The 19,079-nt window shown below is 37.4% G+C and overlaps 1 protein-coding gene across 4 annotated transcripts in view; it reads right to left on the reverse strand.

Annotated features, from left to right (window-relative positions):
• The window catches only part of LOC132095226 (diacylglycerol kinase beta-like), a 130,236-nt gene that overhangs the window by 4,964 nt on the left and 106,193 nt on the right, over positions 1 to 19,079 (reverse strand). For all 4 annotated transcript variants that reach the window (XM_059500047.1, XM_059500049.1, XM_059500046.1 and 1 more), the window contains 4 exons: positions 16,652 to 16,742; positions 15,223 to 15,424; positions 2,511 to 2,631; positions 1,648 to 1,708 (listed from right to left, as the gene is read on the reverse strand). In XM_059500047.1, coding sequence (XP_059356030.1) covers positions 1,648 to 1,708; positions 2,511 to 2,631; positions 15,223 to 15,424; positions 16,652 to 16,742 — 475 coding nt within the window. The remainder of the gene's footprint in view (positions 1 to 1,647; positions 1,709 to 2,510; positions 2,632 to 15,222; positions 15,425 to 16,651; positions 16,743 to 19,079) is intronic.

Here is a 19,079-nt window from a genome sequence, read left to right on the forward strand (position 1 = left end):
CGCTGATAGAGATGTATATATAGCAGAGCACATTGTGTTGGCGCTATGTGCAGATGGGAAGCTGCATGTTTATTCCACTTTCTTAATGACACAATCAGTCAAAGGCAGGGTGTGACATGCTTGGATGGGTGAATGTACAAAGATGCAATAGACTGGAGGAGGCAATTTTCTGAGATGAAGAAAAAGGTCCTGCTCTGAACTGAAACCTATCATTGAGTATTGGGTGTATCTGACTTCACATTACATCACATACTCTTGTGACCTTTAAGAGCAGACAGAGACTGTGGTTTCTTTCTAAAATATGTTTTTTTATTTATAATCTTTTGCAACTTGGATGTGGTAATGCAGTTATTCCATTGCAACTTCACAGAACCAATAAATACTTGCATATAAAAAATGTACATCTTGAATGCAGTGTAAAAGCATAAGCCAAAACATAAAAGCAAATTTAAATGGAAAAATACAAAAAAGCTGATTTGAACTCTTATTGCACATGTTAGTGGACTTAATGCCATGAGGCCATTTGACATCGTATTTTGGGTTGTTTGGAAGAAAGTTCCACTTGGAAAGTTAATTTGGACTGTGAGGTGATACTTGTGCAATTAATGATGTATTGTGACCCAATTATATCATGGTAAGGACTCAACTGTACAATATTAAATGAGATCTTTGGCATGGAATAAAAGCAACTGAGAGAGGAAAAATCTAAGAAATTGAAAGTAAGATCAGCTTTAAAGGGATAGTTCACCCAAAAATGAAAATCACCCCATGATTTACTCACCCTCATCCCATCTTAGGTTTAGTTTTTTTCTTTCCGACAAGTTATATTATAAAAATATTCTGGTTCTTCCAAGCTTTATAATGGCAGTGAATGAATGGGTGTGGAGATTTTGAAGTCCAATAAGGTGAATCTATCCATCATACTCCATATGGCTCCAGGGGGTTAATAAAGGCCTTCTGATGTGAATTAAAGCATTTGGGTAAAAAAAAAAAACAATCAATATTTAAAACTTTATAAACCATAATCTCTAGCTTCCGCTAACAGTTGTACGCATGATTTTGTTTTGTTTTTTACAGCAAAGGAAATCCAGTCTCCTCTTGGTTTATATCCTTATATAAAAATATCCGAAATCCTTATATTGTGCTTGGAATTCGTGGCCGGTGTTTTAAAAAAACAAAAAAAACTATGCCTACATTATCCGCTGGAACGGCACTCTCTCATGAATGCACGTAATGACAGTTAGCGGAAGCTAGAGATTACGGTTTATAAAGTTTTAAGTATTAATATTATTCTTACCCAAATGCATTGATTCGCTTCAGAAGGCCTTCGTTAACCCCGTGTGGAACACTTTTTATGATGGATGGATGCACTTTATTGGACTTCAAATTCCCGACCTCCATTCACTGTCATTATAAAGCTTGTTAATATAACTCTGATGTTTCATACACATCTAGGATGGCTTGAGGGTGAGTAAATCATGGGATAATTTTCATTTTTGGGTGAATGATCCCTTTATGGTGCAGTCACATTAGTAAAATGTCTATTTAATTGCAGTGTTGGATTTGCTGGTATGGGTCATAGAAGAATCTGTGTTTCAGACATTTACATAAAAAATTGTTATCGAAAGCAAAATCAAATGAGCTGACCGTGCATGGAGGCTGCATCCACGGTTCTCCATCAATCTGCATGGGCAGCAGACGGGACGTTCTGTGGACAAAGAGACAAGGACAGAGGAAGAAAATACAGAGCTGTTACGGGTCAGGTCACTGACCAGGCAGATCGTGGGCACGAGGCTCCTATACAACACTTTTCCTAGACGGCTCTGAACACTGCGCTCTCTGTTCCCACAGCCCTGTTCCCAGCCGGGCCCCTTACTCTCTAAACTAACACACTCACACAGTCCAGCACCTCCATTCCCACATACACATAGTTACAAAAAGTTAGTTTAGTCTTTTCAGCAGGGCCACTACAAGTTAAAGCAACACAGCATGGGAGACCGACAATGATGAATGTGCTATTAATGCCTATTACGGAAAGTGTTAGGTCGTGAGCAGAACGACCCTGTGTACAGGTGAGGAAATGGCAGCGAAAATGGTGAATAACCACCTCGCTTCAATTCAGAACTAACTGTTAGGGTCATTATGAGTGTTTAATGGAGCGAAGCAGGCCGGGACAAAACAAACTTGTGAACTAGCACCTCAGAAGTGATGAGTCTCCACTGGTCCATTAGCATACGTCAGGACTGAGCAGTGTGTGTTTAGACATGCTACAAACATCATTTTTCAACAGTACGAGCGAGTCCAAAATGTTAGAGTTGTTGGCAAAGCGAGTGACAGCAGGTCAAAGGTCTGATTTACTAGCTTCATTGGCCAAAAGAGGACGTCCTGCTGAGGGGGAAGGGGAACAGAGATGTTTCAGAGCAATGGACACAAGTCATCAGAGTGTTTGCCTAGGAGTTGGACCAATACTGAACTTTTAGTCAATGTGTGGACAGGCATGAACTGCTGACCTGATGGTGACACTGGAACACTGTGCAAGACGCCGCCCAGCGCTCTTGAGACCTGTGTAGATCTGACCCATCTCAATGGCTCCCTCCAAACCCACCACCTCCAGAAGCTGATCACTTAGATCTGTTTTGCCAGAGAAGGAAAGACAAATAGATTCATGTTTCATTTAAGTAGCAACTTTTTCTCATGTTTTTTCTCAAATTCCTTAGGAGAACTAAATGGAGAACTATATGGAGAAGAAATTATAAATTGTAAGTCAACTTGGATGTCATGGCACATATAATTTGGTCTTGTAAGAACCTGATGACTATTTCATAATAAAATCTTTTGATTGCATATTTTGAGAGCATGGTTTGTGATGTCATTAAATGTAAAGTTCACCCAAAAATGAAAATTCTTTCATCATTTACTACACTAATTAACACATACACATTGCACATCAAATATGGTCAATGGAAGCTACACTATTAAGACAAAACTCTCGAAGGTTTGCGTTTCAAAGATCAGAAAGTCATATAGGCTAGGAACATGAGGGGGAGTACACAGAATTTCCATTTTTTGGGTAACTAACACTTTAAGACCTCTTTCAAAAATAGAAACATTCTGAGTATGCTGGGCGACTAAACAATATGATAACTATAAGATCTATGGGAAAAGTTTCAATGTGTTCTCAATTCTGCCTCATTGCTGTCTGGATAAACAATTGTGATAAAAGTGATATATTTTTATTGAGGCAAAGGAAGAATGGTTAAATCATAGGTGAATCTAAATTGCATTTTAAAATTGTAAAATGAAATTCAGCTTGTAGTTTGAGAGAAAATAAACATAGACCTACAGGGAAAAGGCACTGATGTCAGTGGTTGAGCCTACAAGCAGGCTAAGCTTTAGTAAATGCTTGTGGAACATTGTTATCCCTTTACTCACTCATTAACTTTCTCTCATCTCCTACTAGCACACTCAACAGGGTCAGGGCAGCAAGTGTCCCATCCACACACACACAGGGGGAATGATTATATGTCTGCTGCAGAGTAAGTAGAATGAATGAGTGATTTATAAAAGCCTCTTTGTTTAAAAAAAAAGCCACCTTCTGTAAATTATTTTTCAAGAGCCAATGCAATCAAGTACATGAAGAAGTGGGTATTACATGAAACTTCTTCTCAAGAGTGTGAATGCAGCATCTACAGCTGATAATGGAACACACAGATCCAGTGCTATTTTAGTATTATTTATATACTATAATTTTTTTTCCTGAAATTTTTTTAGTAATGATTTTTGTGTTTTTGTAATTTTTATAAATGTATTTAAATGACTATTTAGGTTTAATTGATTTTTATTTCAAGTTTAGTTTTGGTTGTGTAATCAAGTTAATTTTTTTTAATCCAATATTTCATTTTGACTAATTCTTAATTCTTTGAAGATTCTTGGAAGGTTCCTGGAAGAACTGTTGACAGTATTTTGAGTTCTTGCAGGAACATACCGTTACCAGCGTGTGTTACCAATCTGAGACTAGTGATAATAACGCTGACATGTTCTTAGAACCTGGTCCAATGTACATCTTCATTTGCAAAATAGAAGCAATAGCAAATAGAAGAAAAAAATGAGTGCTTACTAAAGCTATATTAAAGGCTGAGAATTCATTCTCAAGAAAATTAGGCATGCATACAGTACTACTACACTGCAATCCAGAAAGCCATATAATAGAGACCTCTCTTCTCTTTCATACCCCATCGATTCTAAAAGTTGACCCACATTAATGGCCCATCAGTGGAAGCTTTAGCTTGCTGTTCAGTGGATGGATGCATAACATCAACACAACCTAGAACTACTCATCAGTTCAAGCCAATTGTACATAGCGATCTGTTAAAGAAATGTTTCAAATTTACTCATGCTGGGTCCCCCTATAAAATTCAAAGCTCATCCAGTCTATCATTAACAAAAAGGTCTCTGATGTGTGACATGTACTTAAAGGCACATCTGCAAACAGCTTATGCTTACTCCCATCAGCTGCCTAGAATCCAGACAGGAAGCAATGGTTTGTTTACATAAAAAACATTACTGTGTAAACACTGTTAATAATGTCACAATGTCACCTGACAGAACACAGACACACTTTTGCAACCCAGCAGGAAATTGTCAGCCGGCTTATTCTAGTCTTATGGGATAGAGGCTTGTGCAAGGATGATGATGCAAGTTTGACTCCATAAAACATCACACACGATGCTGACCAGACAGAAATAACATCTGAAACGGACAGTTTGACTTTGGTTTACAATGAAAGGTCAAAATATTAAAACAAATATGATAATATTAAAATATTAAAACAATAAAATATTTAGGTAAAACGTTACAAGAAAGTTCAACATGTAAACATTAGTTAATGCATTGGGTATCATAAATGAAAAAAAAAAACCTGGCAATAGTTTTTACAGCATTTCTTAATCTAATTTTAAGAGATAACATTTTTTTATATATATTTGCACATCAACAAACATTAAATTTATTGTAAACTAATGTTTAAAAATAAAAACCTTATTGTAAAGTGTTACCAAAACCTGCTTAGTGTTAACAGCAAACCCCAGATTTAACCTATATTTGAAACATTTATCATAAAGGTCACATCTCTTGAAATCCCTCAGAACCATACAAACTACACAAAGAAAATAAAAAAAATCAAAGATAAGGAGTTTCAGTGTTACTGATTCTATAGGTTAAGATAATAAATTCAGCAGCTGTGAATATTGCATTCACACAGGGAACAAGTCAGTGAGTCACTGTCAAGTTTAAATATTTCACAGAGCAAATTTCACGGCACATTTCACAAAACTTGTCTTCAGTGAACATGTCCAACTTTTCAACCGTGATAGTACACTCCAGGAACGCCTACTAGCTCAACAAGGACATCTGTGAGGAGCTTCAATTCATTTCATTAAGCAGAGGCCTGCATATTTCAAAAACAAAGTAATAACAAGCGCATATTCTCCAAATTTTGTTAAAGATTTTACATCTCAAATCTTAAAAACTTCAGGATGTCAACTTAAAATGTCAACTTAATCAACTAACCCTAAACTGTCTAACAGTCCACTATACTCTAATGAGAGTTAGTTGATGTAGTTGAAGACTGACGTAGTTAGGAGAATGTTCAAAGTGGGATTAGTGAATTGTACTGGGCTTTTCTCTCTCTCAAGGCTCTTGATACTGCTGTGTGATAGTTTTCAGCATGTGGTATGACCTGCGAATCTCTTTTGTTGAGTCATGACCTGGCTGAAAAGAAAAAGCTGCCTGCCAGTGTTTATAAAGTGTTTATTGATTGATGAGAAGTGGAGAGGTCTGAACCTGCCTGACTGTGCAGCTTTGCCGGGGGATATTGTGACTCTCCTCCTCTGAAAGGTCAGACAGGAGAGGTTTGCTGAGAGGTGAACAAACCGTTTGCTTTGCTTGGAGGGCTATGAAAAGCTCCAACAGAGAAATCTGTGTCTGGTATCCTTTATCCACCTCCACAATGCCACTATTTGACAAGCATGTCAAAGATCTTGATGCTTCCTGAGCTCTATACATCTCAGGAGTTTTCCCAGAAACAATAATAGGATTGAGAGCTGTAAGAAGAAAAGAGGGAGGCAAAGAGGGCAGATTAGGACTTCAGCACTGACACTATGATGTGACACGGGTGACAAACGGCTCTCTAACACCCAAAACTACAACAATATTCAGCATCACACTGATCTACATGGACTCTGCACTCACAGACATCTGTAAACACTAATTTGCCAATTTTTGCAGAATTCAAATGGTTGTCTTTCAACAAGATTTTTTATGTTTTTAGAATAGTTTTTTCTGCTCATCAAGGATATCGATTTGAAAAAAAATACAGAAAAAACTGTAATTTTGTGAAATATTATTGCAATTTAAATATATATATATATATATATATATATATATATATATATATGTGCTGTGTTACTTTTATCAGGATTCTTTGATAAATAAAAAGTTTAAAAGAACAGAGTTTATTCAAATGAGAAATTTTGTGTTGCAATATTCAAAAGTTTGGGGTCAGAAATTTCTTTATTTCCATTTAAAGAAATTAATACTATTATTCAGCATAGATTTTTTAAATGGATAAAAAGTGACAGTAACGACTTATACTGTTAGAAAAGATTTCTATTTTGAATAAATGCTGTTGATTTTAAAATTTTGTTCATCAAATAATCAATGGAAAACTATCACAGGTTCCAAAGAAATACTAAACAGCACAACAGTTTCATCACGGATTCTATATCAGCATATTAGAATGATTTCTGAAGAATGACGTGACACTGAAAATTCAGTGCTGCGTCACAGAAATAAATTATATTTTTAAGTATATTAAAATAGTAAACCAATAGTAACCAATATATAAATATTAATATTTTTTCTGCATTTTTGATCAAATAAATACAGCCTTGATGAGCATAAGAGATTCCATTAAAAAACATTAAAAATCTTACTAATCCCAAACTTTTTACCGGCAATGTATATATCATTTTTTAAAAGGCCGATCTCTAATTATTGTCTGACTTAAAAATTCTGTTGTAACTTGTCTAAATAAATGTAAAACATAAAAATAAAATAAAACCTAAGATCAGTGAATTCAGGTATCACAAATGTATAATGTACTGTAAAAAAAAAAAAAAAAAATTATATATATATATATTGGATATTCATTCTGAGACCTGCTAAAGATTACATTTAAGACAGTTATTCAATTACTTGTATTTTGAAGATGAATTTTTAGTGTGCATTACATGAATCTAAATGTAGAAATAAGAAAAATGCACATTTAAATAAACAATTAAATATGCAATATTCACTCTGCTAAATTTATATACTTTTTTAACGTAAAAGATGCTTTAAATTTTTAATTTATAGAGATGACAACAGATGACTAGGAATCAGGAAATGTTGCAAGCCAGATTCAAACTCAATCTGCTGTATAAGCACCATTGCTTAGTGTTTCATAGTGTGTGCTTTAGTAGCTGGGATTTGTTTTTCAGTTTTTGCAAACAAAATATAGTCAACCAGCTATTATGAAAATTCTGTAAATCACTGTAAAAAGACAAGTAATAATATTTTCACATATGCTGTATGCTATATTCAACTGTGTATTTACTGTCAGACTTGTCTTTTGTTTCATGGATCAAACGTATTATTATCAAACTCACATCCTCTTGTTCGTTACCCCAAAAGCAGCAAATAAAATAATAATAAAGAGAGGGAGGGGAAAAAATTGACGGGAGCCTTATTTTCCTCACGACACGAATGTTTCCCGCTCTGTCAGGTCTGGGCTTTCTTATTCCAGGCAACGCATCACAGTGAGGCAGCACTAAGAATAGCTCACAAACGCCTTCTTATGTAACCGTGTAGAATGCATTGTGTGGAGGATATTAAGTCCCAGCTAAGCAGGGTCTTGTTGAAGGTATAGAACAAATGACAGTGATCTAAACAAATAACATGATCCTCATTGATCGTGTTTATCAGAGAAAATGACAAACTTTAGTCCTTCACTACCGTTTACTTCACTCAGTTAACAAAGTCAGTCAGTGAACACTACTGAGGTCAGCATACTCTTCTACACTGACATATATATATAAAGGGAACCGGCATGTGAAGCCCATACTGTTCAGATGCTTGAATGGACATTGCACACATTGACAACCATTCTTCTTACTTTGTCTGCGGTCGCCTTGCACTTGCTGACCGGAGAAGAGACCCGACACCCTGTAAAGCTGCTTTGTGATGCCTATACCTTAGTAAAAAAGCAGAAAGAGCCATGAAACGGGTTTATAAAGGAGCTATTTCTGAACTTTTCTTATGCGAAGGGTCTGTTGGATTCCACTCGGGTGAGGATATTTATTTATTGTGTTTCTGGTGGTTTCAGGCCTGTGCAGTCCCTTTGGTGTCTTGGGCTGGTAGAAGTGAAGGCAGATGGTCAGAAGGAGCTGGAGAGGTTGCAGAAGCTGTGGTAGAGGTGCGGGGGTGGACGGTCTCTTGGCACGAGAGCCACCTCTCAGTGTTTACAGAGCACAATCCACCCAGTATCAGCCCGTGTTACAGAATGAGCATTCCTGCACTCGGAACTTAAGCACACTTCTCCTGCAAACTACACCGAGAAATGCTGCTTCTGAACTCTTTTCTAGCATACCTCATTCCAAAGGTGCACTCTTTACTGGCATACATAAAATCACGAGACTTTCTTCTCTACCATGCTTTACTCTCAGAGTCATTGTACGATCTATTCTCTACAAAACTACATCAGTGAGATTTCCGCTTTCTTTGGCATACATTATTCTCAAAAACCTATTATGAACTCTTCTCTGGTAAACTTCATCCCTGAGATCTCATTCACTCCCGACTAGCATATTTTACGATTAAGCTTTTCATACTCAATGCTCTATTCTCCATCTCTGCTTATGTAAACTTTTCTATCATACATTTGACAAAGATTAGCTATTTTCATCTTACTTAGAGGGGTCATGAACTGAAAAATCTAAATTACCTTGATCTTTTGACATTTAAGAGCTCATTGTACTGTAAAAACATCCTGTAATTTTCAGAACTCTTTTTGGAATGTGCCACTCTATGACGTAATTGTGTGGATAAACACCGCCTCCGCAGAAGAAGATTAATGCCTGCCTCTACATCCCTGCCTGTTTAGCCCCGCCCATCAATTCACACATGTAGTGTGAATAACTAGAGGAAAAATGCAGGTCTATGCAGGAACCAAACAACAAAAGGGCCACTGCACCGCTGGAACCTTTTCATAGTGCCAGTACTAACTGGGGAACTACTAACTTTTGGGAGTTTTTACACTGAACTACGTGCGATTTTAGTACCGGACTGCCTTTTTCGAGAACCAAATTAGCTCCTACTCTGGAGCAGGGTCTAACCAGCACAACTGATACTAACCGTAATGTAGGTTTACATTTATTGGCCAGGCGCGTTCGAAAACACCCTCACCCGCTATGATTTAAAACGCTGTGTAAACATACCGTAAACATTGTGTCAATTTATTTTGCAAGTATGATGAACAGTGATAGATGGACGAACGCTGAAGTCAGGCACTTGTGGCAAATGTAGCACTGCCAGTTGCCGGACATGCTCATCTATTTAAAAATAAATAGTAATTAAATTCAAGTTTGGGTTTAGTTGTTAGGCCTAATTGTACATGTAAAAGGGCTTCCTATAGTTTTAAGCATAAGCTGAGGTAGATTTTTATCTCTAAGAAAATTTAAACTATAACTGAATGTATTTAAAGAAGTAGCAACTTGTTCAGTAAACCATTAAAAAAAATAATAAAACGTTTTTCCCCCAATGTACTGAAATCATATCGAACCGTGACGTTAAAACCAAGGTACGTACCAACCACAATATTTGTGTACCGTTACACTACACTACTTCCTTCTGATCACAACATTAGTAATGAGTGCATGAGCTTTCTTTTTAATGAAGTTCCAGACCACATCAGTAAGAACTTGTTCCTTTGGTCACTTAATTTTACCGCAGATTTGTTCACAAACAAGGCACATTTCGACATAGGATTTGCAGAAAGTTTGAAACTAAAAGATGATGATTTGCCAACTGTACAGGATCCAACAGTAATTTCACATCACACAAGTGTGACTAACTTTTTTTAAACGATATGATCATTGTTATTACGGTTTCATATGTACTGAGTATTTATGTGTTTTTAACCAAAATCACTGTAGCATCCAGCTGTGAAGGATATACACAGCTGTTAGCCAATTAAAGCAGTTCATGATTCAAAAATGCTCCTTAAAATGGATAGCTCACCCCCCAAAATACAATTATTGGTAAAAACATTGGTCATCAAATAGTTTTTGTATAAAATACCCCTTTAAGAATGCTCTTATCTTTTTTCCTAAGATTGTTCTTTAGAAAAAAACTTCCAAATTCTTGAATTTTATTTTTATTAAAATGACTTGGGAATAAATTACAATAACACACACTAGACTGGTGACGTAGGCCTGCAGCGCATTTCTCAATACAAAGTGCGCTGATTTTGGACGTGCATCCTCCTAAGTAGGGCTGGACGATTAATCGAAAAGTAATCGAAACCGAAATTTTTAACCTCTAACCGACGTTATTTTCCCATGTTGGTTATTTCCTGTTAATACTTCCCCCTTAAAAGTGTGTGTAGCCACATGATTCTGCCAGTCAGCGGCATAAAAACAAAACACGGAGATGAACGCCGGTTCAACACATAGTGATGGCGCGTGAGCGGTGAGCCTTGAGTCTTCACTAAACTTTGTTTTATGGTTTGGACGTTCAAGCGATTAGACGATCGGATGTGTATTATTATATCGAGCTACCATGTTCGCGCAGCTGCATTGTGGCATGAAAACTCATAGCTGTGAAGATCGCGCGCACAGAGGAACGCACTGAGCACTGAGCTCCCGCTGATCGCGTGGAGCTCACGTCTCCGGGATCTGCGAAACACATTTTAAAATAGGCACTGTCTTTATAAATAAACCAGATATTAGAATTTTACACAACTACATTCTCACCTGAAATACTTTTAAAATTATATTTCATGACACAATAACAGTAATATTTTGAAAATGATCCGAATAAATGTTGATTGAACACAGCCAATGCTGCGTGAACTCAACCAATCAGGATGTTTAGCGCCCAAGTCCCGCCCCCGAAAGTTCCGGAACTTTGAAAAAGTACCACCTCGCCAGCAGGGACTTTCTGAGGGGCATTTTTTTACACTGAACTTTATTTAGTTCCTGGTTCCTGCGGTGGAAACACACCGAGTACCAGGCCAAAGTCCCTAGTTCCTGGGTAAAGTTCCTGCGGTGGAAACGCAGCATATGTCTATGATGAATCTCGCAGACACTGGGCTACCCCACAGCGGTTCCTACCAGAACCAGTCTAAAATAGTCTGAATATGAAAACGTACTGTAGGTGTACCGTAGTGATTCAGGATAAAATTCGAAAATGTATTCACCATGTACTCGCTTATTATATGAATTTAAAACACCAAAAAGTTTCTGAGTGCAGCTTTAAGAAAAAAAAAAAAAATTCTTGGAGAATGTCTTCAGAATTTTTCAACAACTGCGCTAAGGAACATTCTTAAGGAACTTATTCCTTAAGATTTCTGCAGATTGCCCCTGCTCATTTTTCTCAAGCATGTTCCCTACACTAGCTAAAGCTTCAGCCCTGCTCCACTTACACAACATTCTCCTCATGACACACTTGATTCCCATGCTTCTATCCATTTGAGGCGTTCTCATTATGTCAGTATTGTGACATGTCTTAAAAAAGCCTCATGTAGCGGCAGACATTTCAGACACACCGTGATGAGCTCAAAAGAATGATAGGTGTTAATTTTTACATTGTTTGGCATTTCATAACTTGTCAGGATTTACATGCCAGGGTGTTTGTTGTTCAACGAGAGCCCAACCGATAGTCTGCCACACTGGTCATGCTCTCCTCATTATCACACACTCACTGTACAGATGCGCTCTGCCTGCACACAGTCCGTTTACTAGCGTTCTGCATGCAAAAGAGCTCGCCAGTCTCCCAACCTCTGTTCCCATGTCATTCGCAAACAAAGCTTGTCTCACAAAGCAGGCCAACAATCACAGCTCTCATGACGCAGATCATGGGAAAGGGCCCCTCGGGCCAGAAACATCTTCAATGATTTTGAACCCCTGATGGGTGAGAGCCACTCTTCAAATGTCCATCACTCTTGCTAAAGCGAGAGCAAAGCTGTTGAATGGCTTTTTTGGCCACTGATCATGCCACAGTTGAAAGCGTCCCTTCATCCACTGAGTCACCGTTTTCCCACAATGCTCTTTGGGTGGAGAGTTTCACTTCTATTCCTGACGTGTGCGATGGGAGTGAGGAAATACAACACAAATCATTCGCTCTGTGTTTACAAGAATCCAAGTGTGTGTTTTATGTGCATGTGTGTGTGTTGCTGTTTGTGGGATGTAACAATGAATGGCCCCAGTGCCCTGAAATAGCCATCAGCAAGAGGCAGTGTGTGGCAAGATCGCTGTGGGAAGGGTGGAGCGGCTTGTGTACGAGCCATAAAGAGAAAGAAAGAGGAGAGTTCAAGTGTGTGGGAAGCAGGTGAAAGGCAAAATGTCCCTCTGTGACCCTGAAATAAAGAGAGGAAAAGGGAACAGGCGATTTGAAATAAGAGATGTGGAGATGCTGTCAACCACACAAATATGGCTTCATTATTTCAGCTTTTCCTGAAATACACAAACATGGAAAGAAGGCAAAAAATCCTGAACATTCCATCCATGACTAATTTTTTTTTTCAGCAGAAATTGACATAATTTCTTCCAAAATGGCCATGAATTGTGATTAGACAGCTTTTGCATATTTTCACATAATCATTTCAAGTTATTTAACCCATTATTGACCCATAACCCATTTAGGAATCCTGTCATGCACAGAATGTTAAAGCTGCAACTCTTCATTGAGGCGTGCTTTGTAACTACTAGGAAATACAAATATAAAAACTGGGTTCAGTGAGATTCCTATTCCTATCTATTCTTAGATTCCTATTTTAAAGGACTGTCCAGAAAAGATTCTGCACTAGAAGTCTAACAACACCCCTAATAATGCAACAGTCACATGCAGACATCCATTAGGACCTGAGTCATTTGGAAACTGTTGCGTGGAGTGAGTGAGAGGAAATCTCTATTCATATAAACCTCAAAATAGACTCCATAGAAAGGTGGAAATGAGCTCATGCTCTTACAGTTGTAAACAGCAAGCCATTTTCACAGAGTGGAACCTGTGCTATATAAACATGTGGAGTGAGTTGGCATCACCTACATCACTGGTGAGCTTTCAGAAACCCTGTAGCACTCAATCCTTAGAGCTAAATGGAAAAAGACAAATGGCTGAAAACTGACTGACAGAGTGATCACAGTTACTTTGGATGGGATGTGGCTACAGACCTCTACTGTATGTAGTGCTGGTTGAGTATTTGTGCCTGAAGGCCAGTTAAAGATTACTGATATGAGTCACACTGCTCACAGCAGCCCACTCTCTCTCCCTCCCTCCTAAACGCTTGTTCTCTTTCCATCCCTACGCTGTTCCTCAGTTCAGGAGGGCCTGGGGGTCTCCATGGTAACAGGATTCATGTGAGTTCAGTCAGTGAAGTACAGAAGAGCACAGAGAGAGGGACGGGAGAGTTGTAAATGTGAAGAGAACTGAAAATTCATGACGCTGCTCTCGTAGGTCACAGCTGTCATTTACTGACGTCAGCTAAAACAAAACCAAAACATCTCAAGGGTCTTTCTGCCCACACAATGGTCATGTTGGCTTAAAAGAAGAGGCCATTTATGAAAGCAATGCGAGGCCCCATTTAGAAAATATCACAGTTTTTCTAAGCATGCACACTTTTGCACACACACTCCAGTCCCACTGAATGAAGCTGATCAAAGTGTATGTCATATTTTATGAGGCAGAGAAGAACTACTGCAAATAAAGTCAAAAGCACTGTTTTCATCTACATAAGGTTTCTGCCTTATAGTACAATAAAAAAAAAAAGAAATTTTTGTCCTACCATTGAAAAGTTTGGGGACAGTATTTTACATATATATATATTAAATAAATTAATACTTATCAAGGAAACCTTGATAAAAAAAATGACAGTAAAGAGAGTTATAATATTACAAAAGATTTCTAATTCAAACAAACGCTGTTCTTTTTAACTTTCTGTTTATCAAAAAGTACTGAAAAAATGTTACAAAAATCCACAAACATATTAGGTAACACAACTGTTTTCAACATTAATAATACGAAGAAATTTTTTCTTGAGCACTAAATCAGCATATTAGAATATATACAGCTAGTCTTGTATATAACCAACTACCTTCACCTGGGATGTTTAAGAAATATATATGATTATATAAAATGATGACAGAATTTTCATTTCCTTTGGACAAAAACAGGCCTGGTGCTGGAGGCTGATTCACTGCTACCTGAAACAGCTGCTGTTGCTCTGACCTTGGGAGGCACAGTCACATCCGAGCTCTGATCACCGACTGAGACAGCTGATGGTGACGCCGGGGCCCTGGAGGCTGGCGTCACAAGGGCGTTAGTGCTGATTTACCCTCCCTGAAGGACATTTAGTGGGGTAGTGACACCAACCTCTAGTGTGGAATCTGGAAAAGCTGGTACTCAGTGAGGCATTGACACAGATAGCGCTATCCCTAAATGACGATTAGCACTGCTAATAGCGCTTCACACTCTGGGAAACGAGCGCAGGAAGTCCCAAAACACAGTGAGACTGAACATCAGTGTAACGAGCAGCCGGAGAGACTCCTGCTCATTAGCCATGGTTAAAAGCTTTCGGCTCCTCCACAGCAGCTGTGAGTCAGAGCTGCATATGAAATGGCTCCACATGGTGTGCTGATGTACCGAAGATGGCCAGTAATTTGACATTTATCAGAAGTGGCAGGAAATCCTAGGTTTCAGTCAATTCGGTCATCAACACTTAAATGTACTACAATGAAACAGCCAGAAGCAACAACTTAATACAAAAGGATCATTTCTCTGCCTTTTATTGCCGTCGATGTGCATGCTTTGGTTTGGTCTCTGCTATATTTGGAAACTTGTAGGCTGTACGAACATTTCAGGAGCAACCCAGATCTAATTCAGTGGTTTATGTCCTAAAGTCTGACTCACCTTGCACACAAAACTTGAGCTCCTTGGCATCGGTGACAGTGCTGCCAGTCATTCTCTCTGGCACTTTCTTACTCATGCGATTGTAATTCCGTCTTTTCTTGCTCTCGCCCCACAGGTTGGAGCCCCCGTGCATGCTGGGAATATTGAGCACAGCGATACCCTCCAGAGACGTGCTGCTGAGATCCAAAATGATGCCATCACACTGGGACAGACAGAGGAAAACAAAACCAAAAATGTTGGAAAAGAGCCTTTTATGTTCACCATATTTTATTTTATTCTAACATTATAAATGTCTTTGCTGTCACTTTTGATCAATTTAATGAATCCTTGCTAAATAAAAGTATTAATATCATAAAAATAAAATCGAAAATGACCCCAAATTATTGAATGGTAATGTAAACTGCATAAAAAAGAGTGACAAAGCACTTAAAGCATTATAAACTGCATTAACTATTAGGAGTGGCGCATCAATAGCAATCGCACCAGAGATGTGTAACTAGTCTAAAAATGCCTGCGGGCGATCCAAAAATAGAAATGCTGTGCAGTATTGTATGATGTCACAGACCACCCTGAATCAAACCAAGGGCGTCAGTACAGTGGAAAAGTACACAAACTTCAAAAGACAAGTGCTGACATGTTTACGACATAATGAGACGCCTCGATCCGTGTGAGATCCCACACAAGAGTGGGAGAAAGAAACTTTCTTTTCCTAAAGCAAATTCCTCAGCTGCTGATGTTTTCATAGCTCTGCTAATTTCATAACCATTGTGGAACATAACCCTCTTCGGTCTGGATCAAAGTTAGTTTACTTAGCAGCCATGTTGGTAATGCGGCCAATTGTATTTTCTTTTACTTATTTATTTATTTATCTTTTTGTAAGTAATAGGCATTCAAGTACAGCTTTTATCTACTTGAGTGCAGAAAAATGAAATCATGTTTATGCTTTAATAATAACACATACATTTCGGCTCAAATCAAGCTGAAAATTCTTTAAAAAAGATGATTGCTGATAGGCATTTTTCAATTTCACAAGTGGTTTGTCTTTGCCACCTTATAATGTCTCTGTCTGGATGAAACATCAAGCACTTTAAATAGGAATAATTCAGTTAAAAACTCATTATCAAACTTTCATTGTCATTGAAAGTCATTACATTCATTATGTACGTCAAACCACAGACACAAACTGGCTAGTGTGAAATTTTGACATGCAGGGAACACTGTCAACAGTTCAGATAGATGTCCTGACATGTTCCATCAACGCTGACCTGAGGTTTACTGCAATAATGAATCGCAGTTTGTTGAAGGAAGTACTCAGTGGACATACTGTCCATATACACAGTCAAAAGACTGTGAATGTGGCTGTATATAATTACAACATTTGCTGTCGAGTAAAACAAGGCACTGTTGAGGATAAATGTCCTGAACTCACCTCCACCTCAATACACTCGTTCAGCTTTTTACAAGTGGCTGAGATGGTCTCTGTGGTGCCAAATTCAAAGTACCACAACTTGTTTTTCATCCTGAGGAGAGAGAACAAAAATAATTAGAAGTTAAACTAATGCATTTATTTAAAATGTAAATTAAACAATACATTTTTGGTTGTGATGTTATGTAGAAAGCTCATGAAAAACAATAAGGTTATGCATGAATACTTGATCTTTTATGGTTCTGATCAATCAGTAATCTAAAAACCAGCTGTAATGTATTTACTTATCACAAATCTCAAATGCTAACATGGCAAAAAAAAAAAAAAAAAAAACCCTTGGGTGAGGATCTTGTCGTAAATGACACCTAGGCATTTAATGTTTTAAGATGAACTCAGAGGAGTAACTGACAAATGTAAACTTATGTTCAACAAGATTTAAAATGGCACATCTCAAGCTCAGTCATAATGCGGAAAAAAAAGACGACTCCGTGTGCAGCTGCTCTATCATTGGAACAACAAACAAGTTAGCGTTTACACACCCCAATGCTTATGCTGGCGTGAAAATAAATATTATGGGATGAACAGAGCATTGGGTAGTCAACGGATTAAACAGACAACTGCTCTCAGATCTAACTTTAAACAAAAAACTTCCAAAAGTACCTCATTTGCAACAACACATAACATAGATTTACAAAAATAGTGTTTTTGTTTAGTTTAGTAGCTGAATCAAGATTTACGGCATCAAATTTACAATTTAATTAGCTAAGGAAAGCATACGGAATGCTATGAAGGTAAATCTACCATCGATTTACACTATACCACTCAAAAGATTGGGGTCAGTAAGATTTAAGAAATTAACTACTATTCAGTTAGGACACATTAAATTGATCATAACTGACTAACATTAAAACATTAAGAAAGATTTTTAATAAATGCGGTTCTTTTAAACTAAGGCAACTATGAAAATAATGCTTTCTAATGTTTTGTTTTTTATGTTTTCAAATGTGATAATAAGAAATGTTTTTTGAGCACAAAATGAGCATATTAGATTGATTTCTAAAGGATTGTGTGACACTGAAGACTGGAGTAATGGCTACTTTGCATCACAGGAATAAATTAAAATGTTTAATAAATTAAAACAGAAAACAGTTATTTTAAATTGTAAAAGTATATTACAATATTACTGTTTCTATTGTATTTTTTTTAATCAAATTAATGCAGCCTTAAAATTAAAAAAGATTACAAAATCTTTCCAACTCTAAATTTTTAAGCATTTGTTACTTAAACAGGTCTAACTTTGTCACATTAATTTGCATTAAACAAAATGGTATGAGGTGTGCTTTAACAATGCTATGTCTGTCTCATCTTACCCATTTCAAGCTTATTCTTGAAGACATGGCTGGTTACAGTTAGGGCCAGAAAGCCTTTGGGCCAGTTCATTTTGTCACCCTCTGCCCTTCCCCTGGCCTTCTGAAATATTGATACACTACAAGGAAAGCCGAGGCAGACAGGTGTGAGAGGACATGAGTGACAGTGAACTTGGCCTCAGCTTCCATGGAGAAACCAGAGCCACCATCTGCAACCTGAGCACAAACTGACACTAACACTGAGAGGAGCCAGCTGAGGACAACAGACGCTGCCAATATCAAGGGTAAGACTTTCTGCTGCAGCTCAGTGCATATAAGAACTCAAAAAAATAAATAAACAAATGACTTTATAACACCAGGACCCTATCATGTCTCTCTCTACTGTAAATGTGTTGCATTTTCACTTTGGTTACGAAACAGGGCAATTTACACTCATCAGATGGTGACAACCAGTGACAAGGCCCTGCAAAGGGGTGTTCTGCTGATAATGACAACACAATTGTTTGCATAATAGACAACATGCAATGGGGGCTTCTCCAGACCCACAAGGGATTGACAGAGAGCAAACATTAGTATCAAATATATAAAGCATGTAATCTGCTGAGGTACAGGATACAAGAGCCACAAGTGTAAGTGAAGTCTGACATGAATGACTGATGGCAACATGCTTATAAATCTATATAATTCTATTTTTTTTTTTATATATTTGACAAGTCAATTTGGGTTAAGTGCACTGTAAAAATATTTTTCGAAGTACATTTTATAAGAAAATACATTTCAGGTTTTCTCCTCCATTTTTTCTTCAAATTTCATGTGTAATTTAGTGTGTTACTTGCTGGTTCATTGTAATTGTTTGTGAAATTTACTAGCTTTCTGAGTATTTCTGAGTGGAAAATGTTTCTAGACCGTCTTGTTTTTTTTTGTTTTGTTCAGTGTGCTTTGAAACTTAATTTTCAAAGCGAAACTATGCAAATGCATTCAAAAAAAAAAATTATATATATTTATTTATTTATTATTTATAAATATATATATCAGCCATCAGAATCCTGGAATAAAGCATGCTA

The sequence above is a fragment of the Carassius carassius genome, chromosome 19 (assembly GCF_963082965.1).
Source record: "Carassius carassius chromosome 19, fCarCar2.1, whole genome shotgun sequence".
Lineage (NCBI taxonomy): Eukaryota > Metazoa > Chordata > Actinopteri > Cypriniformes > Cyprinidae > Carassius > Carassius carassius.